We start from the raw sequence: 27656 nt of genomic DNA, 5'->3' as shown, positions 1-27656 counted from the left end.
CAGGTAGAGAACAGCTCTGTCATCGAGAGCATGATGGACAGTGAAGTATTATCCTCCTAACTAAAGTATTTGGTTTTCCTAAATGACCTGGAACCAGCACTGAGCTGTGAGCTGTAAGTGCATTGTGTGGCAGCAGTCCAGAGGACGTTGGGTCCTGTTCACACCATGCACTGAATGAGTCAGGACCGCATGAGACAGGTGAAGCGACTGCCAGGAACGAGTCAAGCTCACTTTTGAGGGTGGTCCAGATTTTTTCCTGGACGTCAGCGAGCCGCTGTCTCTATGTAGTGACCTCTATAGCCATTACACTTAGTATCACTTGTATCACCAGTGCAACAATAATTTGTCCAGTACTTCCTGTTCCATGACAGTAAATATGGTATGGTAAAGGTTAGAGAAACATTGTGGCATACAAACTAAGGTTAAATTATGTGATTAGGGTTGGGCTACTGAATCACTTGGGAAAAACAAGGGAAAATTGTGGTTAAGGTCATTTGCAGGTCCAGGTAGGTACAGCTAATGTATATACCCATACTTTCTGCCTTGTTACATAAGGGGCACACAACTCTCTGCACTGACACTAAACTTTGTAATTGGGCATAAAGAGTGTGTTGAAGAATCATCCAACATGTGGATGGATGTTATTCCTAGAGGTACTGGGCCTGGTATACAGGATATAATATGAAGAAATATGTTGATTTAACATTTGTTGGAATCACGATGTGGGAAGCGATTTTAAGGTCAGTAACCAAATGAAGAGACATGCTACCTGTGTTTTCAAAATCTCATGTCCGTCCAGGGTTGGTTGAGGTCTCTTACTAATGAGATGCTGATAGTCTCACTTTGGTTGCTTTCTGTTGTTGCCCTGTGCACAGTAACGGGCTTTATCAGCACTTTTTGCCCCAGATTTCATCTCTCAGGCTCCGTATAGGCTGTCTGACAGTGTCAGGTTGGCTTATATGCATCCTGACAGGAAGCTCTTCAGACACAATGGTAATCTGTTCAAAATGTTCCATGTTAAAGTTTCTACAACTGTAGTGGGATTGACCCCATGACTGTTTTCCTTATTTGCTTTTTGAAATCCCCCCTTGTACACAATATAAGCTGTGTATAGGCACATTTCTAAAACTTGGCTGATCTAAGTGGAAGTTGGTTCTATCCTGCCAGCTGAGGTCCTGTATTGGCCACTGTTTAATGGCCTTTCTCAGTGGGGATGCTGGTAAACAGCACACAGACATCAAAAGCTACCAGTCCCCATGAGGGGAACACTTTCAAGTCCTCGGTCTTCTGGACAAAAACCCTGCTATTCACACTTTCAGGCTTTTTTTTTCCTTTCCTTTTTATTGATTTCTGAAAATAAACCTGTACACTCTTGTGCTCATCATGTCTTCTCATTTTCTTCTCCCCTTCCTTTTGCTTCCTGGTTCTCTGACACTGTTATTTCCCTTCCTTTCTTTTCCGTTCCTTTCCTCACCACATCAGTGACAGGAAGCAGCTGGGAGACATCATTGGCGATGATTTGCAACCACATATTCATTTTTTATCCTAAATATATTAGGCCAGGCAGCTGGAGGTTCAGCGGCGTAATGGCCATTGTATATTTTATGAGCAGCAGGAAGCAAAGCTCTTGGAGTTAATCATGTGAATGAGGGGGTTTTCAGGTGCAGACAAGGGCACTACTTAAATCATCACATAAGCCTCCCCAAAAAGGTCAGACGCTTCAATATGACATTGAATGCCCTAGAGTGGATAGAGTGGCTGTAATCATTTGGAGCACCTGCCATTGTCTACAGGCCAAACACATTTGTGGAGGTGACATTGGACATCTACTTCCATAGCAGCTGTATGCTAATATGTGTCGTTCCTTGGTAAAGTGGCTTCAAAGAGTATTGAGACCCCTTCACTTTTTGCACTTTTTGTATGTAGACTTCTTTTTTAATGAATAAAACCGCCATTTTTGCCATCAATCTATGCTCAATAGCCCATAATGACAAAGTGAAAACATGTTCAGAATTTTTTTTTTCTTAATTTATTATAAAAATTTAAATCTCTCATTTACAAAAGCTTTCATACATTTCATTCAGTACTAAGTTGAAGCCCCTTTGGCAGCAATTACAGCTTTGAGTTTTCTTGGGTAAGTCTCTGCCAGCTGAATGCTGAAAGGTGAACCGTCGCCCTGGTCTCAGATCATGTGTCACAGCTCAGGTTTAGGAGGACTCAATAGCGTGACTCAGGGGGACTGGTAAAAGTTCAAAACAGTTCACCTTTATTAAGGCTCGTCAGGCAGGCGCAGGCAAGGGCGAACAGTAGGTGAAGTCAGGCTGTAGGCAGTGATTGATATCAGGCAGATCAAGCAGTCAAAAGGTAAAAGGAGCAAGAAAAAGGCAAAATCCAAAAACAGGCAGGTAGTCAGACACAGGAAAACAGGCAAGAAAGGCTGGAAAGATACAGCATGGAAAACACAGTGAGATAATTTGGCAGGGAATGAGTGGAAATGAGTATAAACAGCTGATTAGGATAACAGGTGAGAAGGTGGGAGGAGAGGAGTCAGGAGGCTGAAAGGCAGGAAAGCAGCGGTTACTGCAATGAAATGGAGAGTTAGTAATATGGCAAAGGCAGGTAGAGAATGAATGAATGCATGAATGAGCTGTGACAGTCATGTGCACTCCAGATCAGGTTTTCTTCAAAGATCTCCCTGTATCTAGCTACATTCATCCATCCATCAGTCTGCCTGTCCCATCCACTGAGCAGCCCCCCTATAACATGATGCTGCCACCATCATGCATCAGTGTAGGAATGGTATTAGCCAGGTGATGGGCAGTGTTTGAAAGGGGTTCAACTGAAGCTACTCAGTTTGGATGGAGAGTCCAGACTGGTCCAGTTAATTAATTATGGAGGTCCCTGTGCTTCAGGGAACCCTCAAAGCTTTAGAAATGGTTCCGCCCCCTTTTCTTGATGGATGATTTAAATCAAGTTTATTGCAGAGAGGATACACCTGACCACAATTTGAAGTGTCACAGCAAAAGGTCTGAATACTTTTGTAAATGAGAGATTTCAGTTTTTGATCTTTAATACAAAAAAAATACCTTAATAAGTATAATAAGTAACAAGATACATAACACTTCATTTCAGCACTTTCTGTATGCCAAGTGTCCACGGCTGATGATAGGTGTGTATGTGTGTGTGTGTAAATCATGTAACTGATGTACAGTACACTTATCTGTAAATGTAACCGGTCAAGAGTAAACGAATGTTGTACTTTGTACTTTGTTTGCATCTGGGAATGTAGCTTAGTAATTCTCTGTATGTTCTTAAGATATATAAATTGTATCTGTATGATCTCTGTCCTGTCCCTGTTTCTCTATGTCAAGATGTTAAAAAAAAAACTGGCTTTTCTATACCAGTTTCCTGTAACTTAAAATCTGAAGAGGTTAACTGACGGTAAAACAATACCAGGATGTGTCAACATATTCTTGAGAGGACCCAACAGTCTCGCTTGGCTTCCACACATATTTTTATCATGCCACACCACTGCTCTGAACCACTTAAGTCCCACACTTATAAGGTTTTTCCATCGTAGAGGAGAACTTGGGGAGGCTCGTTGTGCCGAGCCAGTGTATGAACAACTGCGATCAGTCGAGCAGCGCTGGCTGGGGGGAGCTGCATGGCAAAGTAGTTTACCTGTACCTCTAATGAAACTCCGGTAACTTGATGACATACACAGTGGATTTCCTATAACGCCCACGGTTTGCCAGTGGAAAGTTTTTAGTGTGTACAGTAAACTGTCAAATCAGCCTGATATCTAAAAGTACAAACAGGAACACAGGAGAGAACCAAAACCACACAGATTCAGGTAGAAGTTACAAAAGTGGTGCGAGCTACTTCTCACTGAGAAACTTTACAAACACATTTCCATTGGCAGGTTCTCACGATGTGTCTAAACAGAAAGCGTAGTGTTTATGGGCATATAGTGCAAGTGAAGCACAAGCCGTTACATGGCCTGTGCAGATGGCTTGATTGATCAAGCAACCATTAACCACAGATATTTGGTTAATGGTTAAAAAATGAAAACTTCCATTCTTGCTTTTCGTGATATTGTAAGGATGCTATCAGTTTAGCTCCTTTAAAGGATAAACAATGATCTATACCGGCTCTGCTGAACATCAAGACCACTACCATAATCCAAAATCCACATCAGAATTTCTGAATTGCTGGGACTATAAAAGCATTTTTCAAGTTTCAGCTTTATCTCTAAAGTATTTCTGGTGAACTCCACTTTGAAATTCCAGACGTATAGCAGAAGGGAGAGGACACATAATGGAGCCGTAGTTTAAAAGTGAGCAGTGAACTGCTCTCCTGTCAGAGCAGCTGCTATGTAAACTGTACAGTATATCTCTGCAGTGCTGGCCCAGAGACGGCTGGAGAACTCTCGTTGATGAAAAATCAAAATGCTAATTGAAGCCATCCATCTAAAAAAAAAGAGGCCAACACCAAGCTCAGTCTTTTAACAGTTTAAACGGGGTCAGTGATTTGGTTTGGACACAAATGGACAAAGTATATTCTCGTCACTCAGCTAAGCTCATTGGGTTGTATATTGTATATTGTATTGAGTTTTTAGCTAGCATCATAAATGTAGCTTAGTGTCTCAGACAGACTAATTAGATTTTTGAAGCTGATTTTTCTCCGATACCATTTTTCTGCAGGTTAACATGTGCGTCATTCAGATAACTCAGTATCTGTAAAATCAGCCTCTGTATTGTTTCCCTGTCTACAGTTTCTGTGGTTGCCATGGTCACACAAGGAGCCGCAGTGGCAAGTTGCAAAAGTTGAACCATCATGAACTCCGAAGGCACAGAACCATGCGCGTTCACGAGAGCAGCAGCTGCCCGTGGCCATTGTCTAAACTGAAAACGGATGGAGGCGGCGGAGACAAGCACTCGCTGTGTGGAAACACTTTAGCCTTTCTTCAAATGTTAATGCAGTGTTACATTTTATTTCATGAACTGAAAAAATACAAAAAGATTTAAACAATAATTCAGAGAAGGGCAAGTCTGTAGTTAGCAACTCACCAAGATATCAACGGTTGCAAATCCTTTTTGTAGCCAGCTTTCTGTCCTGGCTTTATGTTCTACTGTCCCCCTACTGCCTGACACATGCACAAATCCCTCAATCTCGTAAATAACACGAAACTAAAAAAGAGTTATGTATGCAACTATGATTCCATGAATCATGGATGACTGTCAAAGATTGTATGTGATGCCTGGATTTCCTCCATCTGTCTTTCCACATTGTCTTCACCCAGTCTGTTTCTGTTTTTGTGTCTTGATAGGGGGTTATTGTTCAGTACATCTTTTATTGATCTTGATATTTCCCTATTCATTACTTTGCATGTTGTGTGTTTCACCCAGTTTTCCATTCAGTATAGTAATGAAAATGTGTAACAGTATAAGAATAATCCCTGTGAATTTTCCATGGCATCGGGATTTCTGGAGACTATCAGGAGCACAAAATACTGGATGCATCGATGATAGGTGGATGTTAGTTTGGTTCTTACCTGGACCTCCACTCCATAGCCCATATACACAGTGATGAAGTAGCTGCAGTCCACAGTGGAGTGAAAGGCAGAGCTGGACTGTGGTGGAGCCTCTATGTATCCTTCTGGCCCGGTCAGGTTCAGCTGGCAGGGAACTGCAGGGACAAACACAGCAGCATGGAAATGATTCTGATGGAAGCAGTGAAGACAGACACACACAGTCCTCAACTCATAGTCCATATTCAATGGCAGTTTTACATTAACATTTTACACTAACATACTAATACGTGAAAGCAAAGGTGGCACTCGTGGACTCAAGCCTTTTCTCTCATAATTTTATTCATGGCAACAATGAAAGTTTCCTGAAACATCACTGAGACAACAGGACAACAAAAAACACCAAAATCATTTAGTTTCTCTAACCCATGACCATGATCTTCCCCAAAACTTAACCATCTAATTTTAGTTGTTCTAATGCTCATTATGGGTCGTTCTGGAAAGCACTGACGAATGTTTAGGTATAAAGGCTTAGCTGAGCCTAATTCTGTTCCAGAGTGAGAGCCTGATTGTGATTCATGGACCCGTTGTGTAATACCATCTTGAAGACCAACTTTTAATCCCTTGCAGTAAGGTTCAAACAACAGCAAAAATGTCAGTATGTTATTTATAGCAAATACAAGGCATTTGCATTTATGCCTGGTATTACTAAGTGTGATTATCTCAAGTCTGCCCACACTGAGATCAGATCTCAACATGCAAATTAGGAAGTTAGAGCTGACAGCCTCATCAGCAGACAGGGAACGTCTCAGGTCAAGTGAAGTGATGATGGATACTCTCTCAACACTTCTGCGATGTGCAAAGGTCCCATGAGTGACAGAGCCAGTCGAGAGGCATCTCTGAATTACTTTTCAGCAGCCTGCCTACTTGGCTAACATTACTTATACTGTAAGAAGATAATGACATTAATTATCATTCTGTTGTTTATTTCTGTGTTCTGATGTCTCTCTGTCTTGGGAGATAAATCCCTCTTGTGTTGCTCTTCATGAAGTTTCTTCCTCTTCCTTCCAATTAAATGTTATGGTTATTATTATATAAGGGTACGTTTATGTTGTGCTGAAGCTAGCAGACAAACTGTAAAATGTAAATACTATAGAAGCTTATATTATATTCTCAATCCACAACTACCATAATTAACACCATGTGAGTTTGAGTAGTAATGCAGTTTATGTACTGTCTGATGTTTGAAAGATGAGATTTCTTATATTTTCAGACAGTGACTGAAGGAATGAGGAGAGAGGAGACAGAGGAGAGGAAGAAACTCAGGATGCAACAGTGGAGACAGAAACACACAGCAGAGAAAAAGAAAGTGCAAATTATCCAGGTTTTAAACAAAAAGACGGAGGAAAAGAGACAGAAACGGATTCAAACTGAGACACATGTAGGAAGAAGAAAAACTGTTAAGGTTAAACTTACTGATTTCATAAGGCAGTATTAAAACAGACAGATGTTCTAATAAGGGGACTAACACTATAAAACAAATTTGTCTTTATGTGCTGTTTGAGGGTTGCTGACATCAGTAAGGGTTGGAGACACAGCTGCAAAATGGTCAGATAGTCTCAGTTCTGATCACTAGAGAAAGACAAAGATGCTGATTTTCTGTCACTGTCTAACTGTTCATTCATTTAAACAAATGAATTCCATATCTCTCTGTCTTGTTTTTCTGTTTTATTGGTTTTTGAGACAGGGACTGGAGGGTCCATCTTTCCATCATCACGACCCTTGTGGGCCTGTGACAGAGAGGCTGAGGTAAACCAGAGTCTACCCTTTATTTTACCACTACAGCCACGTAGTTTTCCCTCAAGAGTCTCCCGCTGAGATGCTGCTGTGCAGCCTCTGTTTACTTGTGCTTTGCAGAGGAAGGGCTCATCTGTAGCTTTTTTGATGGACAGCTTGACACAGCAGAGAGAAAACCAGTATACATCTGTGTAACACTATTACACATACTGTACAAGTACAGACATCACTATAAACACAGGCAGACACTCTATCTGACTTTGTTTGAAGCTTTTCTGGATCTCTGGCTGCCTTTTTAAGCAGCTCAGTCCTGTGATGGGACAGCTGAGGACAGAATATTTCCTGGTGGCCTTAGGGCTTTTCTCTTCCATCACCTTCATCCCTCCCTCTCTCTGAGCTGAAAAGGAAACTTTTGCTGAAGTGCTTCTTTATGAAGAAGAACATTGTCTCTGCGTCCCCTCGGCACTTCGCCTCGGGAGGTGTCCACTCCAGCATTATTACTGCAGTACAGTGATGTCATTCATCCTGTGCAGGGGTGTGTGTTACAGTCCAATGAGGAGAGATCCAAAGGAAGTGAATAAACAAAATTTATTGAGGTAAGCGACAGAGGGAGTTTGGGTGATTAGACTCCATCAATGTGAAGCGTCTTTATTAAGCACAGGCTCTTAGGAAGATAGAACAGGATGCCCTGGAGTCTGGATGCTGGTGATGTTGGAGCGGAGTTAACAAATGGTTGATGGAAACCTTTGGAAGAGATCCTTCGTATTGAACTTTCACCAGTGCTTCATTTCAAAAAGGACAGATCAGATGGAGGTGAATAACTAAATTTAAGGTAAGCAACAGAGCGAGTTTTGGTAATTATACTCAGGACGTGATCCAAAATAAATAAAAGCATTCTTACTGTGGCAAGGCTTATTAAGCTCTGAGAGGAGACAGAAACAGCATATCATGAAACATAACACACACAAAAAATTAAACAGTAATCAGAGTGAAAATTAAGGAGCCATTTCACCCAAATAGGATGTATGATGCAAAAGGGGCAGAAAGGGGTGGAACTGAACCTGGGATGAAGGCTAGAGGCCATCAGTGGCCATGGGAGGAAGATGTCAGAGGAGAGAGATAGACGTCAGCCTACAATGAGAGCTAGGGGGCTGTTGAAGGCCAGAGGACAGGATTGGATGTTCGACTCTGATGAAGGCTAGAGGCCAGTAGAGAGAATAGATGTTAACTTAAGACGACGGCTAGAGGGGCCATTGAAGGCCAGAGGACAAAGACAGTGTGTCAGTGTGCAATGAAGGGCAAAGAGGCCAAGGAGACGGGAGGAGATGATAGCACCAGCATTACAAGAGGGGAATGACATGGGTTAAAGAAATTAAGCTAATGTGAAGAATAACCACCAGCAGCCATATGCATGACTGATCCCATGGGTCATCAGACCTGAGAGAAATTTGAGCAAAGGGGATGTATGTGGAAATTCACAGCAGAGCAGCACCTAACCTGAGGGAGTGGCCTGAGTGCTTCTCAGGCCAAACTGTCAAATATTTTTAAAAAAAGAGATATATCTTGATCTAAAACCAAATGCCACCAAGCTCATTACAAATACATTTCTACATCGTTGCAATAAGATAAGAAACCTCAGTTAATATGGGATGAAGTGGCCGCCTGACAGAGGCAGAAGAAGGCCAGTGTTTCCAACACGTGATGTGAAAATGTGACTGCGCTGCCAAAACTGATCCCGGACATGTCATGCTAGGACAATAGGCTACATTTCCGAGAGTGCAAAAGGAGGAGAGATAGAACGGGAATCTGAGATGGAGCTGAAGACTCTGTACACAAGACCAAGTTACGTAACCTGTGACCAAGTTACGTAACCTAGAAGAGACGTAGCTGGACTTTGTGAAGTTTACTCTAAATCTTTATGAAGAGACTTCAGTGCTGAGATGACCGACTGATTCACCATAGTTACTGTCCGAGTGAAGCACCGGAGCTCTTCACTAGCGACTGAGCACCGTTGTCAGTTTAACTGTGATTCACAGTGTGTGACTTCTTGGATGAAAACAAACTAAAAGACAGCAAAGCTAAAGAATCAATCATAATCGAATCTAATAACCCTCTCGTAGGCTGCTGACCCGTTAGCCTTGTGTGCTGTGCTTATTTGTCTAGTTTTGAAATGAACTGAAAATAACAGCTCTGACCAGCAGCGGAATGAAAGGATTCAGAATCAGAGCAGAACATTTCGCTGTATGAATGGAAATGAAATGCACCTGAGTCACTCTCACTCACTGTAGTATGTACTGAAATGTCTGTAAAGTGCCACAGGTTCTTGAACAGTGATGCATTCACTTTCTGTAGTAACTGCAGTGCCATGAATAGTGATGAATTCACTTAGTGTTGTACAAACGTCAGTGCTTTACAGGCTGGCTACCCTCAATCCCCCAAGAGGCACTGCTGGCTATACCTTGAAAGACTGTAGCTATAGCTTATTGCACAACTGTACAATGGTAGGGCTGAAAGACAGAATTGAAATGATATTTAAAGAACATCATCCAGTAACTGATTGACTCCAGAACATGAGCAAGAAAGATCACTGGTCAGATATGGTGACACCAGGATTGTGAAGGGATTTTGACAGCGAGGGGAGCAGAGCAGAGATGATGGAGAGAAACAGGAGTGCAACGCCAGCGTTAACCCACTGAGGTACAGGCAGCACTGCCTGTCTGTGCTTTGACCTGCAGTCACCCTGCACACAGATGAGCTGATTAATCACAGTGCTCCCATCTCGATCCTCCTGCAAACACCAGCAAGAAAACCCCACAATGATATTCACTCCTCCCATCCACTCTCTTCATAACCAACAATTTTCAGCGTGCTCTGCCGTGGCCCCTGTTTGGACCTTCGGATTAAAGGTTAGCGATGCAGTGATGCTGTTGCAATTTATTTCATCTCCATGGCTGTGCGATGGTGAGAGATAGAAATGGAGAAGATATTAGTTGAGGGTGTGAAGACAGCATGGGGACACTCAAAGGAGGAAAACATTCTTTGATTAAGTCTCATAAGAGAGAGAAGACTGCTGTGGTGGGTGTGAGTAAAAAAGATGTTTGGATAAATCTCAGTTTTGAAGGATTCCGAATGATAAATATTTAGAAGATGAAATGTTATTGGGTTACATTAGTTTCAAATAAAAGATTAAATTGAATTATACTGTATTTCAATTTAGTTTTGGATCTTAGAAAAGACAAACGGACATTGTTTTCTTGATTTCTGGAGCCCAGAGACTGCCTGTATCAAAATAAAAAAAATTCACAGTTTGACTCCTGCTGCCGCCCATGTTTTCAAACCAACCAAACAAATCAAAATACAGCCTGAAATGACAAAGGATACACAAGCCAAAGTAGTACATTAAGTGTCTTTTTACATTTTTTTTAAATAAAGGAAATGAGACTGAAAAATAGGTTTGTGGGATCAACATGTAGGTCATTTGTTTGTACCCACTGTTACGACACAGAGGAACTTCAGAAATATAACCCCCACAGCAGCAGGTGCACTCGACCTTTGTCATCATGGTTATAATAATAAAAACTCAGTTGAGGTTGTGGAATAGCCATGGTTAAAATAATTAGAAGAGCAAATAATAATTATCAGGTTTCAAATAAGAAATTTCCTGTGTCAAAGTCCTGACCTCCCTCCTACGCAGACTTTGTTGCTCATTATACAATATCACCTGACTTCCTCCGTTTCTCCCTTCATAATTACTACAGCTGCTAGAGGTCACCTAACAATACAACACAGCTATGAGTTGTAGCACACTGCTTGCACACACAACCTATGGGGTTGTTTATTTTGCAGTCTCGTGGGACTCTGGGAAAAAGAACTTTTAGCTTTCCAGGCATCTGTCATGCTGGCTGTTAGTGACATGTGTGGCAAATTTAGCATAATGTACATGTCCACAGCAAACAAGAGGTAAAAGATGGAGGAAATGTTGAGCTGGCACATATTAATTATATATTGATGATATTAATTTAGAATGTGAAACAGAAATTGTTCACATACAGTCTAATGTTTAGGATGTAAGGATCCTTTTTAAGGATTTTATATTTTATATACCTCTACATTCAGAAAACTAAGACAACTAATATAACTAATTAATGAAGACCTGCTTTATATTAGAATGAATCACTCCAGTAGAAGCCACCTTTATTTCCCATATTTCACACTGATTTAATAACAGTTTTCACTGACTCCAGTCACAGCACATCACAACTGGCTCTCTGCTCAACCCACACACACACGCACCCACAGACACACACTCACATCTGCATGCACACAACAGCAGTTAGTTAAATACAGAATGTCTTCTCTCATATTATTTCCACATTAAAATCATCAAGAATTAATTTCCAATGTAATGTGGTATGTAATCCATCAGCACTTTATTAGGAACAGTCTCATTGGATAATTGTATTAGTGAGCAGGTGGACAGGTGTGGTCAGAGAAATAAAACATAATAAGAGTGAGTACTCACCTGGACTCTGCATGGTGGTGATGATGGTGGTGGTGGTGATGGTGGTGGTGGTTGTCTCCTCTTCATCACTGCCTGGCCTCACGTTCCGCTTCAGTCCAGGCTGATCTGGCCTCACTGCATCTGTCTCCCTTGTAGCAACAGCAGAGGGGATGATGGGATCATGCTCTGGATCTTTTAAAGCTGCTCTGGTGGCAGGAACGGGGGTGTTGGAGTGAGAAGTGGCGGCCAGTGCGTGCGTGACAGGGGCTGTTAGCATGTTAGAGCCTTCAGCCTTCTCATCTGACACCCCTTTATCCGTATTATCCAGGGGAGTCCCGGAGGGTGAGGTGAAGAAGGTGGGCTGAGCGCTGGGGTGCGAGCTGGATCCTCCGCTGTCTTCGAAGTAGTTTGGCTGACCGTGAGGGCCGAGTGGCGCCCGGTGTTGGGGAGGGTTTCTGTAGAGAGAGTGGTGGTTTGGAACATTGAAAGGTGGGGCGGTGGTAACCACGGGGAGCCTCCTTTCTGTGTCCTGGGTGGTGGAGTACAAGCTGGCCCTGTTCTCCGAAGGGCCCCCTGGGGTGATAGATAGAGCATCCTCAGAGGCGTTGGCTGCGGAGAATGAAAGAGAATAATAGATGTGGTTGGAAGAATGTTGATTCGTACCACAGACTCAATAATCACTTGGCCATGCAGGTGCAGAGATTTCTGGCTCCACTTTCCTGCCTGAACGCTCTCTCTCTGGCTCCAAACCTCTCCATCAAGAGCCATTTAACTCTCTGCCAAACCCATTTTCAATTGGTTAATGATGGAGAATGGCGATAGAGCGAGCAACCAGGCTGCATAACAAAGGCCAAGGGACCATCAAGCCAAAAAACATCCAGTACCAAAGCTGCCTTATTCCGCTAGAATGACATACAGACTTAACACGGTGACTTGCCACCTTTTTGCTTAACAGTCAAAACAGGATTTCCATTTATATATTTCTTTTCTTTTTGATTTAGGGGCCATAATTCAAATGTTTACTCTTTATTAGAAAAAATGGCCTTCACAACTGTTTCATCACAATTTTATACTTTTTTTTATCAATTATTTTACATTTTAATGTCAAAATAAACATTCTAAATATCAGATGATGGATTTTTTTCTGTTTCTTTCCATCCATGTTGTGTGTTACAGGAATTTCAATTTCAATTCCTTCTGATGATGGAACAAATGAGGCTTTTGAATTTTTCTGTCAAGGGCTGTTTGTTTGTTTGTTTGTTTTTTTTTTCCCCTAAAGCAGGAAACACGGCCAATGAGTTTGCTCCCTGCATGATGAAGGGCCACAGCAGAAACAATGCATCAGGCTTTACTGTGTTTTTATTACTGATGATTTCTAATAGGTATACATATTGCAGGCAGTCTAGAGTTCTACTGTATTTTTTAATTATCAAACAAAATCAATAAATCAATGGAATACCCTTCACAGACCATGGCTGAAGCATCAGTTTAAGGTGTGAGGACGTGTGCTGAGATCAGCCAGGTGTGTGCAGGTGTGAAACGGAGCAGCGTTCTTCTTTCTCTAGCTCTTTTTATTCACTCCTCACACCATGAATACCTTTGAGGAGACATTATCCCTATTTGTACGTTTCATCTCATGTGTAAGGCGGCTGGCTCTCTGCGCTGAATTTGAGTGCGGCTGTTCAGAACAGCTTCAAACGCTTCTGTTTACAGACCTGGTTGAAGAACACATCATACAAACTAGTTTGTTTCAGGCGAACACCAGCTTCTCACCTATTAAGTGGCCATCTACTCTTTTCACCCATAATATCTGTGCACAGCTCATTCACTGCCTTTACGAAGCTCTCAGCCGCAGAGCACACATGCATGAAAAGACACACATTGCTCCTTTACTAGAAAAGTACCTGGTCTCTGGTTCTCTGTGCGTCATGAAGTCTGTGGTAATTTGATTAAACACAAAGTCATTAAGGAATATCAACCATGTGAGTATGATAACTGAATCAATAAAGGTATTAAAAATAAAATTTTAACTTGGTCAAGGTCCCCGAGATGCTTCTCACTGTGCCTAGTGGGTTTTCCAACACTGGAAGCTTTTGCTGTTTATTTCAATTATACCCCACAGTAAACTGTGTGTTCCTATATATATATGTGTGTGTGTGTGTGTTCTGCAACAGCGTTGTTCCTCTACTCTGAAGAGGAGACCATCTAATTTCAAATATTAAGCACGGCAGTTCTCACATACTGTCAATGATTTATCAGTCCTGAAAGCTAAGTTTTATTTGATAGAGCTGCAGTGATTTTGACAGCAGAAAGTATAACTTCATAGCCACAGAATAAATCTGAAATTCAGTCCCACTCTTCATCTCGCCCTGGTCACTGTTCTGCTTCACTGTACTTGAGTCTGACATGGAGCTGAGAGAACCCGTCTCATGCTTCTGGACGGAGACAGGACATTCGCTCACACTCCGTAAAGCAGAGGCTTTCCATCGTTCAGAGCTGAATTTTAGCCATATTTCCTGTCATTACTTCTTTATGGGGAGCAGTGAATTAGTGCTGTTTCTCCACTGTGTGTCAGTTGGCATACTGAAAAGCTCTTGTAAAACGCCAAACAGCACAATCCAAACAATTCTCGTAAATTGCTCACATCGGTGGCTTCTTCCCTCCCCATCCTCCTCGTAATAAGACTTAATATTCATTCCTGAGGAGATTTGATGAGCCGCTATAATTCTCCCAGCGTAATGATCAGCGCTCCCCTCCCAAGTGCACCTGTGAGATCTAATCTGAGACCCCTTCAGGAGGCTATCATCCGCTGAGGGAAGTCTTATGTTTCTTTAACAATGCTTCATTTCCACCATAATAGCTCCCACTCTCTGCCGGCTAATAGCTATCTGCTTCAAACAATCAGGGTTTATTGTAGCTGTACCACTTCCCACCCAGCACATCGCTTCTCAGACACACACGGCTCTTTGCACAGAATCAGGCACATTGGCAGGTAAATCTACAAGAAAAATAATGAATGAAACAGAATCTTAAAATGACTGACTGGAGGTCTGCCTTTACCCTGCTGCTAAGAGGTGGAAGAGGTAATGTGATATTTGATTCAAATTTGACTCAAATTTGTGGAGGATTTGTGGATTTTTTTTCCCCTGTGGCTTTGAACTGCGGCTCGGATAAAACAAGACATTTTAAAATGTCACCTTGGGCTCTGAGAACAGTTTTTTGACTTGTATAGACTAATGATTAATCAAAAAACAGACTTCAGATTAATCACTGATTGAAAATAAATGTTAGTTGCCACCTTAATATTTACATTTTTTAAAAAAAGATCAGATTCTTGGCACAGTAAAATGGTCTTTTTGCGAGCATGTCAAAGGGGTGGTAAAAACAGAAAGGTTATAATTAATGAAACTGAGGCTAAGAGATCCTGATTTTACTCTCTAGTATTTGTCAGACTCCAAAAATGCTGGATTCTGAATTTACATAATGCATTAACACACAAATAACATATATAATAAATGGTAACATATTCTGCTACACCCACATACTGTATTAAAATAAATACCATGCAACCTGTTAACACAAGCTGTTAACACAAGCCTTCGGTATATTTGTACATTTGTACGTCAAGGGTAAAAGCAGTTTGTACTGTGTTTCATTTTCAGGTTGTGAAAACAAAAGACATTCAGTTCCACACTGGACCTGATAGTCTAGAGGTAAATGAATAGAATAGAATGCCTTTTATTGTCATTGGACATCTTTTACATGTACAACGAGATGGAAAGCATCTCCTTCTCCAGTGCAACATGTATGAATATACAACATAGAATAGAATAAAGATAAAATAAGATTAAGTTAAGTAAGTAAGTAAGTAAACATGCTGACTATGAAGGACAAAATCCTAGGTTTCAATCCAAAGGTTGGACTCGTGCTGAATGTCACTCCTCTGCTCTGTCACCTTCACATTCATTGAGCTGAGTGTTAAAAGCAGAACAGGCAGCTTAAACAATTCACCCTTTTCAAAATGCACAGTAATTCATACTGAGCTAAAACAATGACATGAATTGACTCTTCTCGTGTAAAATGTTAAATTTTCTTGTATCTCACAAGAGATTGATTGAGGTTCCTTTTCTGGGACCTGTACTGTTCTATGAGAGGAAGCGTTACCAACATATCATGTTATTATGACTGACTTCACACAGCACAGCTGCTATTTCTATAAACTGTACTGTACAGTAGAGCATAAAGACGTTGTCCTTGTCTCCTTCTTGTGTTTCATTTCATCCTCATTAATGTGCACACTGATGCATCAAGGTCTTCCATATATCTAATCAGATCATCTTACACCTGAACCCTTCTAAACGTTCTATTGCATATTGTTCTGGAGTTGTGGATGGATGTGTGCGCGCGCACACACACACACACACACACACACACACACACACACACACACACACACACACACACACACACACACACACACACACACACACAGTGCTATTGTAATACTTTGACATCCCACATACTACAGTGAAGAGACCAAAAAAAAAAAAATTGACAATATAAATCATGCCAACATGCAACAACCAAGAGCCTGATGCATGTGCTCCATCATTGCTGATACAAAGAATTGATTTACGTGATGCTGATGGTGAAAGTAGCATGACGGCAAGATAGAGCCAAGCAAGCCTGCAGTGAGAAGGAAACCACAAACAGAAATGAATCTTTGTGCAAAGGTGATTTGTGTGGATTTCATAGGGCACTGGCAAAGTATGCTGTCCTGCTGATGGAGGCACCAGATCAGAAAGCACACACAAAAATTCTACTATTTTCTTAAACATTTGGCATGAATTGAATTTTCATAATAGTTAAGTAGCTTTAAAAAAAAAAAAGACTTTATCTTTTATTATCTTCTTGTATTTAACATGTTAAATCAGACCATTGCATCACTTGTATTTATTCACTCAATTTCTTAAATGACTGAAATTATGCCTCACTTTCCATTGACATTTTAGGCTTATTGTTTAATCTTTAGCTTTTCTTTCATTAGATCATTAGATGTTAACTTGTATGATGTTAGATCTTCAGCATTGCGCTACCTGCTGTTGAGCTGCCATGGTAAACAGCTTCTGTAAACTGTGGTCCTGCCTCAGCCAGTCATGGGAGCGTTCATCATGGTCTCTCCACTCACATTGCATTAAAATAAACTAATCCAGGATTCACAGCTTAATTATTTTCAAAACCAAAATAAACGACTGACAATTAACCAAATATCAATCTCAAATTATCTTCGGATGAAATATGGATCCAGGAATCCAGAAATTTACCTGCTGCAGTATCTATCCATGTCACATGCCACTTAGAATAAACAAAGTCACCCACATGCGCTCAGACCAGTGTGAAAATCTACCTGTGAGATGTGGTATGAAACCTAAACAAAGATCCAGACTCAACGTCACTCTGTTTTTAATTAAGAAACTGACTGTGTGAACCACGGGCTCCTGCCACAGATTTTGGGCCCCATGAAAAGACTCCACCAACACCACTACAGGCAATGCCAACCCTGCAAACACAACACTGTGCAGACATGCATCTAACATTGTGCCCACAGTGGACACGTCATTTTAATGGTAAAATTCATGATTGAAAAGTTATCATAACATTGATGACTGATTTAAAACAAGTAGAACTTTAAATATGCATTAAACTCCTCAATTAAAATAAATTAATCAGTATCTGTAGAATGATATGACAAACAAAATCAGCAGCAGATTTTTTAAATAAACATACACGACTAGAGGCTGTCCAGCATCCAGTGCACACTGAGGGTTGTTTTTGTTTCATATAATGATCATTATGGGGAAAAAATAATTACAGTGTTTGAAATCCTATCATTGAAATGGGTTTAATCATTTTTCTTTTCTTTCTCATAATAGGAAAAAACTGAAATTCCCACAGACCCCTTGCAATTATACCAACTGACAAAGCTCCTCCCCTCCCCCTTCATAGGTAGGGGTAGGGATATGGGACTGGGGATGGGGGACTGGGGATGGAGGACTGGGGATGGGGGACTGGGTATGGAGGACTGGGGATGTTGGGCCCGGCACCAGTCAGGTGCTATAACTTGAACTGTAACCAAAGTGCTCTTGTTGCCTAAACCTGAGCACAGACAGGAGTGTGGATGTGAGCCCCAGCCTCTGGTGCCACAGTCCTGTGCTTCATGCATCTGCCGTCCACCTTAAACCCGTCCTTTTATCTCTGGTGAGGTAAAGAGATTTGCTTCATTCACTCAGAAACTTGTTCCTGCACATAATCCAGACAATGATTACATTTGTCATCACAACATACAATACAACTGGTAACCTCTGGTATTGTATGACAGAGCCGTGCTCTCTGCTCTCTCTCTGTACAGTGAAGTCATAAACTGATATATATATACATTACAATCAGTCAACATGGAAACAAGAGGGTCTTAAGGCCTCTGCATTAAAATGATTAAAATAATCCTTCTAGTCACTGAGCAGCTAAAATGCCAGAGGCCTGCCTGTCGGCCAAAAATATTTATCAGTTCAGTAATTTATATGAAAGCAGCACATCAAGCCTAACCCCATGTTAAATGTTCATTTCTACAAAGGATACACTTTGTGTCGTTCCTTTCTTTTGCTTTTCCATCACTTCAGAAACAGTTTACCGGTCTCATTGATGCAGCAAGAGGACGAATGTGAAAAAGGGCAAAGCACCTTAAGGGACACTTTGATGTTTTCCCCTGGGCTGTCAAAGAGCCACAGCAGAATTTAAGCCTCCCCTCAAATAAACCATGAGTCCAATACAAATCCCAATCATTAGAGTTCAGAGGACTTTACAGTAAGAGCCCGAAAGGCCAGGAAGAATGGATCCACCATCTGAATCCTAAACCTGATCACTGGATTATATTTCAAGTCTCTCTATGGATCCACAGTCATTCAGCTGAAAACTGTGGGATATCAAACACCTTTCAGCCTTAATAAGCATGCATATCAACTATACGTGAAGGTGTTTTTGTGCTGCGAGGAGAGAAAGTGAGTCTGGATGTCCTCCTTACATGCACATCAATATTTTAGCAACCAACCTCAGTGCATTGGGTGATTTTCTCCCCCTGGAATATTCATTTTTATTTGTCCCCTGAATGAAAGAATAGAGCACTTATTCAGTGCGTGCATAGTGAGGAGCTTCCGGATCGAGCAGTTGTCTTGCTGCAAATGAACTAAAAACAGACATGAAAGGGAGGCCTTCTGTGCCTTTTAATAGGATTTCTTTGATTTCGACATCTCCAGCTAGATTAGCTGACCACTTAATGTGTATACAGAATGAGAGGACTGAAAGGATATCAGCAGGCAACGGCTGTGTGTCTCTGACTCACTGTAACTACAGTGGTGAGAGGGTCAAGTGTGTGTGTGTGCAGTTTTCTGCTTCTAAAGATAATGTGGACTGGCAAATAATGCCTAGATCTAGTTTGTCCCAATAAAAGCAGCTACTCTGCACTATATAGGATAGAAGAGAATAATGTGCATTTCCACAGCGCTGCTTCCATCAGAGTCATGTCATACTCTCCTGCTCCTGAGTTGCTGCTCTCTTACAGAAATACTATTTTTCATTCATTAATAATTTAAACTGTGTCTACTTCTACTTTTTTTTCCGATACATATTAAGCCACTGTAAATTTTACCCAACACTTCCTGCATATGTTTCACATTAAAATCCTCCAGAGGAGGGGGTTCTGTCCTGGTTCTGTCCATCTGTGCACCAAAGTGGACCCCACAGCCATTCATCAGTGAATGAAAACAGTATCTCTGATTGAAGGCCCGTCCCTCTGTCTCTGTCTCCTTAACATCAAAGACAAAGTCTAAATTTGGATGTTTCATATTTTATCATGTTTAACTGGACAGTTCTTTCAAGAAATTTCTTTGGAAATCACTGAATTAACAACACCCTAATGCTAACTATCCATTAGCTGTACCGCTTATACTTGAGGGTTGCCCAATGCCAGCTGGCATTGGGTGAGAAGTGGCGTACACCATGGACAGGTTTCTGGACAATCAAAGGGTTGACACACAGAGGCAGACAACCATACGGGTTCACATTCACACCTACGTCCAATTCAGAGCTGCCAGTTAAACTAGCCTGCATGTCTCTGGACTGTGGAAGGAAGCCAGAGGAAACCCCCACAGCACCAGGGAGAACATCCTGGCCAGTGACAGCGCTAACCTCTAGACCACCAAGCCACCTCTACCATACTACTACTAAAGACCAAATGACATACTTCAGACATAATGACAAACCAAATTTAAAAATTACCAAATTAAAGGTAATACATAAAAAAAACAATAATAACATAAAAAAAACTGAAATGCTATCTTCATTGAAGTGCTGTTAATAACTAAAATCTATTAAAATTGTATTTCTTTTTTATTAATTGGGACTTAATTTAATTTCTATTATATTGTATATTCTATATATATTGCTTCTTTACTACACACACTGCCCTTTACCTTGCATGATGCTTATTTCTTTATTCTTTCTACAAAAATACAGACTGTAAAACTGAAGAGCGGTTAGAGGTTTTGTTTTTTTCTGCCTTGCATCTTGCATGCAGTCCTCCTCTCAGGTACAAACATTCACCGGTCAGAGAGTAGGGCAGTAGTCTCTTTGTAGCCAAAACAAAGGGCAAAGAAAGTCCACAAAGCATTCACTATTATTTACAAAGCCTAATTACTGTGAGAACAGGAATAAGTGACAGCAATCTGGACCTGAAGATGAAGAAAGCATTGAGTTTGTATTAACAACATTCAGCATCAACAGCAAATTAAAACAGATAAGAAGACGGGGAAGATTCTTACTAAAACATGATTAAATATGTGAACAGAATATGTCTCAGCTCGACTGCCATTTTCAGGAGCCTTCAATCACTTCTTATAGTCTTACAGTAAGTAAGATTAGAATTTGATTTGAAGATCAGGACAGAGAAAGAAAGCCCTCTTCATGTATAAATACAGCATATTTGCAGCATGTTTTGGATTTTTATATGAGGCAGAATTGATTGCAAAGCCACGATTTCACTCTTTCTGAGTACAAGCCAGACTCTTAATCCAGTGTTGCCTGTAGCAAAATGTTACCCACTTTAAAATTTCCCTCATCGTATTGATCCTGCTCCTAACACCCACAGCTAGGGACACTCATTCATGCAATCTCTCAGCTTCCCCGTGGCACGAGAAACATTACAGGAGTCAAAACCAACCATGACAAACTTTGCTGTGGTGGAAACAGCCGAATCTTTTTTAATCCAAACACAGACATCTGCAGCAAAGAAATGAAATGAAAAATGCATTCTGTTGGTTGTACACAGCATGATGTTTGTTCTTGTTTAAAAAGTAAAATCCTTAAAAACATCAAATTAGACTGGATGGTAGAATATGTGGTTTTGCATATTTTATGCTTCAAAAATCAAACAGATGTTTTTGTTTTGTTTTTTCTTTTCAAATGAAATCAGTTATATAGTAATGTAACTATGAATGGGTCTATTCATATTTTATTTTTTTTGTTTTTTTACTTTCGGACTCTGTTTCTATGCTTGTTTGTGAAATAGGATCTCTGATACACCTCCCTATGCAGTAACCTTATCATATAATTTAGCCCTCTGTTGTTGTTTTGTCCCATTGTTTATGATTTATAGCACCCCTTTCCTTTATCCATGCATTTGGATTCAACCATACGTGTATATAGAATACACAGTATATCCAATACAGTCTCTTACTATCTACTGTAAGTATTCATTTCACCTTTGGCACAAAGATTCTGTTTGAGATCAGTAAAGTTTTATCTTATCTCACATTTTAATTTTACAGCTTTATAAAGAGCACTTATTCAGTGTGTGTATACTGTGTGTGTACTTAAAGGATCACAATACTCAATACTATGACTGCTAACATTGGTAGTGGTAGCACCTCCACATACTGTTAAAACTACAAAAACTGATACCAGTACTAAAGCTATTAGTGCCGCTGCTGTATACTGCTACTGCTACTACAGAGCCACAGCTACTATTCCTTCTCCCAGCCGGTGCTGTAAGGCGGAGTATCAATGCCCACGAGCCTTATTCTCATGGAAGCTGATTTAAAAAAAGAAAAAGTCTCCTTTCCACTCTGACACCTCTGGAAAAGGTCACTCTCTCACTGCCACAACGACCGAGGACAAGGACGAGGCAGAGTGGATCAATAGGCAGCTCCAGCCCGTATCAGTGTAGATGCATTGATCTGTGGCTCCGAGAGAAGACATGTGATGCTCTGTGCCAAGAGACTGCATGGCCTGTTTTTCCAGCAGCAGATGAGAGGAGCGGTGGCACATGTGAATATCTGCTGCAGGCATTCAGTCAATATAACCCTAATGTATACCTCTATACTGTAAAGCCTGTAGACTGTATATGCACGCATGTGGCAGAGCTTGAAGCCATACTTAGAGCTTTATAGTGGAAGATGACATTAATGGCAGTAGTAATAAACAGAAACATATTATCAACTTTGCAGTGAGCAAATGTGCAGAGAAACAAGGAAGTACAATTATGATGATAGAAACAAAGAGCCTATTTTCTGTGACCACTTCTAGTAGTTTGTTCTGTGCCAAGGATGGGTTCATGGCTGATATTTCTCATCAAACTGTAAATATTCCACTGCTACAAATTTCATTTTTAAGCTTTAAAGTATTTATTGATTCCCCACAAATAAGAAACAGTAAGTTGTTTTCCCAGAAACTCGTCAGTGATATGCGGACAAAAGAGAGTACAGCCATATACCAGCCCACATACTAGACTTGAAACACAATTTTTTTTTTTGTTTAATGACTAATTGAATTGTTTTTTATTGTGAGATGAATTTTTGGTGACATGTTAAAATCAAATCACAACTCAGAAAATTCTGTGTTGGCCAGCAAAGAGCAGGACGGAGCAGCCGATATTAAAAACACAGCACTGCCTGTAGTTTTCATGGGGAGGTAAGAGGGAGCTTTTTGTTTTAGGAGATGGAGACATTTTTCATGCTAAAATGTTCAGTTGTTAAAGCGAAAAAAAAAAAATAAGTAATTGCCCTTTTAAAAAATTGTGTTCATTTAATAATAGCACAGTAAATGCATTCATGATTCATTTACTGTGCATCCCTTTTTACTTTGTTTTTCTTTAAGCATTTTAAGCATTCATCTTCCATAATTTATGACAATACTGAGTGGGAAGGGGGGTAATGGGGAAAGTTCTGGTGTAAGTCTACAGTCGGGGTGAAAGTTAGTAGCCTCCCCATAATTGTACAGTCCTACTTTGACCTGAAGTCAAGACAATTTTCCCAAGTTCAGCAGTTTTCCATGTGTGAAAGGCAGAGAGAAAATGCCAATAAAAAAAGGTGATTAATAAGAAATATACCATAGCGGGTTGAAGCCCAGTTCTCTACAATAAGAGATATACACTCACTGAGAACTTTACACCAACATATTCATGAAATTCAGCCAATCATGTGGCAGCAGAAAATCATACAGATTTCTGTTACCTAAACCTAACCACAGCCAGGGCTCTGGATGCGATTACTGGTCCCTGCTGCGACAGCTGCACACTTTGTACTGCCACCATCCACCTCAACCACCTACAGACTCTGTCACTGCATGCAACACTTTGTTCATCGAAAAAAAAAAAAACGCTACCTCTGAACATAATCCAGCCAGCGATTACATTTCCTACCAAACGTATTTGCTGTTGCAGTTTAGCTTGTACAGAAATGTAAATTCTAGGCGACAGAGTTGAAGCTGAAGGAGGAGGTGGGTCTGTAACCTGCGACGGAATGTTTGAAAGGGAAAGTGTGGGTAACAATTTTAGTGTTCATTTCGTTGTGAAATTAGTTTGACTAACATTGGAGTTTGTGCTTTTTGCTTGTCTGACTTTATTATAGTGACGTCACCATGTTCCCAGATCCCAGGTATGACTTTGGTGAGCGCAGTGTTATCATAACTGATTGGTAGGACAGACACATCTATGAAAACCCCACAATGAAAACCTTGCAAAGAGCCATAATCTGTAGTTTCCCCACAGAAAAGACAGTCTTCACTGATGTGTCATCTAGACTGCAGACTCATGTCATGATGAAAAAAAAAAATAAAGCATCTGCCAGCAGCTAATTGAAACTGTGTGTATCTTTGTCACCAACTCACACTGTTCAAATCCTACGTCCTGAAATGCCTTTCTCTCCCCTTCACCACACTTCACATCTTTGTTTGTTTCGTCACAAACATTCACCCTTGAGCTACAGATTAGCAATGCCAGCTCTTTGTGAAGCTATACAAAGCCTGAGCAATTAAAGGTTCTTCTCTCGCTTAACAAGCTCTAATCCAGACATGCTTTTATTGCATTTGATTTTGCTCGCTGCTTGTGCCAAAAACGCTGAGAGACAGGGACCCTGTTCTTGCTCTAAGTGTAGCAATAATCAGTGAGGATTCAGACTCAGCTCAGGTTCTGGCGGCTGTCACTTTCCCAGCCATGGATGGCAAACAAATTAATGTAAAAAAAACCCCCCAAAAAAACAAAAACAGCCCTAGAGAGAAGCCTGGATCCACCTATCAAACAACGGCAAATGGAAATTGTTTGGCAGCCTTGCACTTTAGCAATGCCAGGAATTGTGATTTAGAGGGAAAGTACTTGCTGAGATATCACAAAGCAGCGCTCTCTATGCTGGATATGTCTGACCTAGCATAAATTCATTCAGACCTATGGAAATGACGGAATGCTAACTGGCCACAGATTGATAACTGGATGTTGTAGTGAGCACACAGGTGTACACTGTTAACGGTGAAGTTAAATGGAAGTGGCCATTGCCAGTGTCTGTGTGCAGAGATAACAAGCAGGGAGGATTTCTATTGTTACCGTCTTCACAAAACCTTCATCTGTTTAAACACAAACTGCAGGTTTGTTTAACACTCTGCAGAGCCATATATCTGAGTGTCTATAAACACAAGTAACCCCATGTTTACGAGCAGAAAGCATTGGCATTCAACATACAAAACTCCATTCAGAAAATGACATTTTTCTGTGCATTACTGAAATTATACACCCAGATGATTATATGTAGAATTCTGCAGAATGCTGCTGCCTTGTATAAAATGGATGTACAAAAGGCATATATTTACAATGTATGAAGGCCGTTATGTGTGTGTATATATATACATATACATATATATATATATATATACACACATACATACATACATATACCCTTTGCTGTAGCTCCCAACTGCGGTCAGGTGTATCCTGTTCGCTTTATTTATCCTTGACAGTGCAGTATTTGGTGGAATTGAATTGATTGGACATAGTTTAGAAAGGTAACACAAAACAAAAACTAAGCCATAAAGTCCAAGGAACTCTGTGCAGACATCTGCAATAAAATCATGTCTTGGCATAGATCAGGAGAGGGGCATAAAACCATTTCTAAAGCTTTGAGTGTTCAGGAGCACAGAACCCAGAAGTCACTCTAACAGAGCTTCAGAGGTCCTCTGCTGAGATGGGAGAACCTGACAGACGGACGACCATCTCAGCAGCGCTTCATCTATCACACCTTGAATAGAATTGACACTTTGAATAAAACAGCCTGCTTGGAGTTTGCCATTATTAAAGGATTCTGAGAACATGAGGAAAAACATTCTCAGGTCTGATGAGACAAAAATCTATCCCTTTGGGCAAAACTCCAAACACTATGTTTGACAAACACCAGGCCCTGTTCATTGCCAGGCTGACACCATCCTTATGGGGAATCAAGGTGAAGGAAGGCATCTTGCTCTGTAGGGGCCTCTCAGCAGCAGGGACAGTGAGATTGGTCAGAGTTGAAGGAAGGATGACTGCACCTAAATACAGAGAGGTCCAGAGAGCACACGACCTGAGACCCGAAACTTTCAGTGCAACAATGACCTGGAGCATACAGCCAAGACAACGCATCAGTGGCATGAGTAGCCCAGTCAACACCCAGACTTAAACTCTACAGAGCATCTGTGAGAGACCTGAAGATGGACTTGCACAGACACTTCCCATCCAGCCTGGTGGAGGCTGAGAGTTTGACAGGTACTGGATGTTTTATCAATGTGCTGCCCTCACCATGCCTACCCTTGCGGGGCTAGACAGCCAGATAACATCAGGCAACAGGCGACTTTTCATGTTTCACTTGGTCACAGACACACACTGTCATTTAATTTGTAAAAAACTGAAATACAACAGAAAAAACAACACAAATCAGTATCCGCACAAAAACGTAAACAACAGTAAACATTTTGCAAAGTAAAATGGAGCTAGCAAGCAAGCTAAACTAAACAATACGCAAGTTAGCCGCTAACATAAAATGCTAGAAACACAACACGCTAAACACACCGCTTAAAACTACACACATACAATACTCACAGACTGTAGTGGCCACAGGCTGAAGCGTGTGGAAACACATCCACCAAGTTTAAGGACGCGACTCTACGTTACTGCCTCAACTCGTTCACTCAGGTAACGTACCTGAGCGGAGCGGCAAAGATGCCAGTTACAATATGACAAGAAGAGCGCTCACTCTGTCGCCGTTTTCAAAACCCAAGAAGGGAACCGAACACTCACTTTGACACAATTTTCATGAACCAAAGAAAAATATATCTTTTACATTTTTACACTTTTTAACACTTATGAATTTTAATGTTATTTTTAATCTAAAGACAGCACAATCATGCTTTTAGCATAAAACGAAATCAACAAGTGCTGCGATGCTGCAGTAACTTAGCTAACCTTGCTCTATATAGGCCAGTTCTCCTTACACCGACAGATCCAGGGTAACACCTGACAAATTCATGAAATTAGACAAATGACCATTGTTCTGTGTATCTGTTCCTGCAACCTTGCTCCTTCTTCTTCAGGTTAAATGGCAGATTAGGCACCATTTGGTCCATTACCACCACCTACAGTATGTGATCATTCCATATTATGGGTCTCTCTCTCCAAGCATGCTCAGAGGGTTAGTTGCTCGACCACAAGATAATTGTGATTGGCTGCTCTACTGGAACGCACAGCGCAATGATTTGTTGTTGCTGCTGTTTCCTCCTTTAAAAGTCACAAATTTAACATCAGGAAAGAACCAAAGATGAAAAGAGAGAGAAAAGGAGTGTGTAGTATGAGATATGTCAAATGAGTGACTCTCATGCTCAATGCGCACATTCAACAGACATATTTATTCACTCTACATATTTACAGTTAGCCATGCAACATACAACCTCAGCCTTTTAATTCTGTTGTGCTTTTTTTCCCCCTTCCTGTTAATCAAAACACAGGGTTCTCTGTGCAAGATCTGCAGTGAGTTTGAGAAGAAGGATGTGCTTTGGTTCTGCTTGCCTATTTGTCACACCACAGATTGTACCCCACTAGGGATTTTTATATATGTTAATAGGACAGGTGTGTTTTCTTTAATAGTACAGCTGTAATAGCCAGCAGCTGCTTACAGGGGGACAGTGCATATAAACATCACCATTGACAGAGACATTTATTCTGACTGTAGTTTGACCTGTGTTCAGCTCTGTCAAACTTCTGACCTGGAGTTTTAATGTAAACTCGCCCTCACTCTCGCCCTCAGTCTGGTGGGCTGCACAGCGTCTGCTGCCAGTCTGTCAGCTATTCTGTGCTGTTCTGCCAGTGTCCAGCAGCTTCAGCCCATCTGTCACCTTGGATCTGTCCACCTACTGTCTCCATCAATCCTGAGATCCGGACAGGGACTATTTGACTTCATCAGAGGCTGGAGGGGATGGAGAGAGGAA

The 27656-nt window shown here is 41.0% G+C and overlaps 1 protein-coding gene across 1 annotated transcript in view; it reads right to left on the bottom strand.

The window, feature by feature from the left end:
• sez6b (seizure related 6 homolog b) overlaps positions 1 to 26361 on the bottom strand; it is a 108837-nt gene extending 82476 nt beyond the window's left edge. Inside the window, exons 1-3 of the mRNA XM_041046420.1 lie at positions 26275 to 26361; positions 11850 to 12437; positions 5555 to 5688 (exon numbers count right to left, since the gene is read on the bottom strand). Coding sequence (XP_040902354.1) covers positions 5555 to 5688; positions 11850 to 12437; positions 26275 to 26314 — 762 coding nt within the window. The 5' untranslated portion in view covers positions 26315 to 26361. The remainder of the gene's footprint in view (positions 1 to 5554; positions 5689 to 11849; positions 12438 to 26274) is intronic.
• Positions 26362 to 27656: the final 1295 nt, after the last annotated feature.

The sequence above is a fragment of the Toxotes jaculatrix genome, chromosome 9, assembly GCF_017976425.1.
Source record: "Toxotes jaculatrix isolate fToxJac2 chromosome 9, fToxJac2.pri, whole genome shotgun sequence".
Classification (NCBI taxonomy): domain Eukaryota; kingdom Metazoa; phylum Chordata; class Actinopteri; family Toxotidae; genus Toxotes; species Toxotes jaculatrix.
This window is presented reverse-complemented; position numbering and strand designations above follow the sequence as displayed.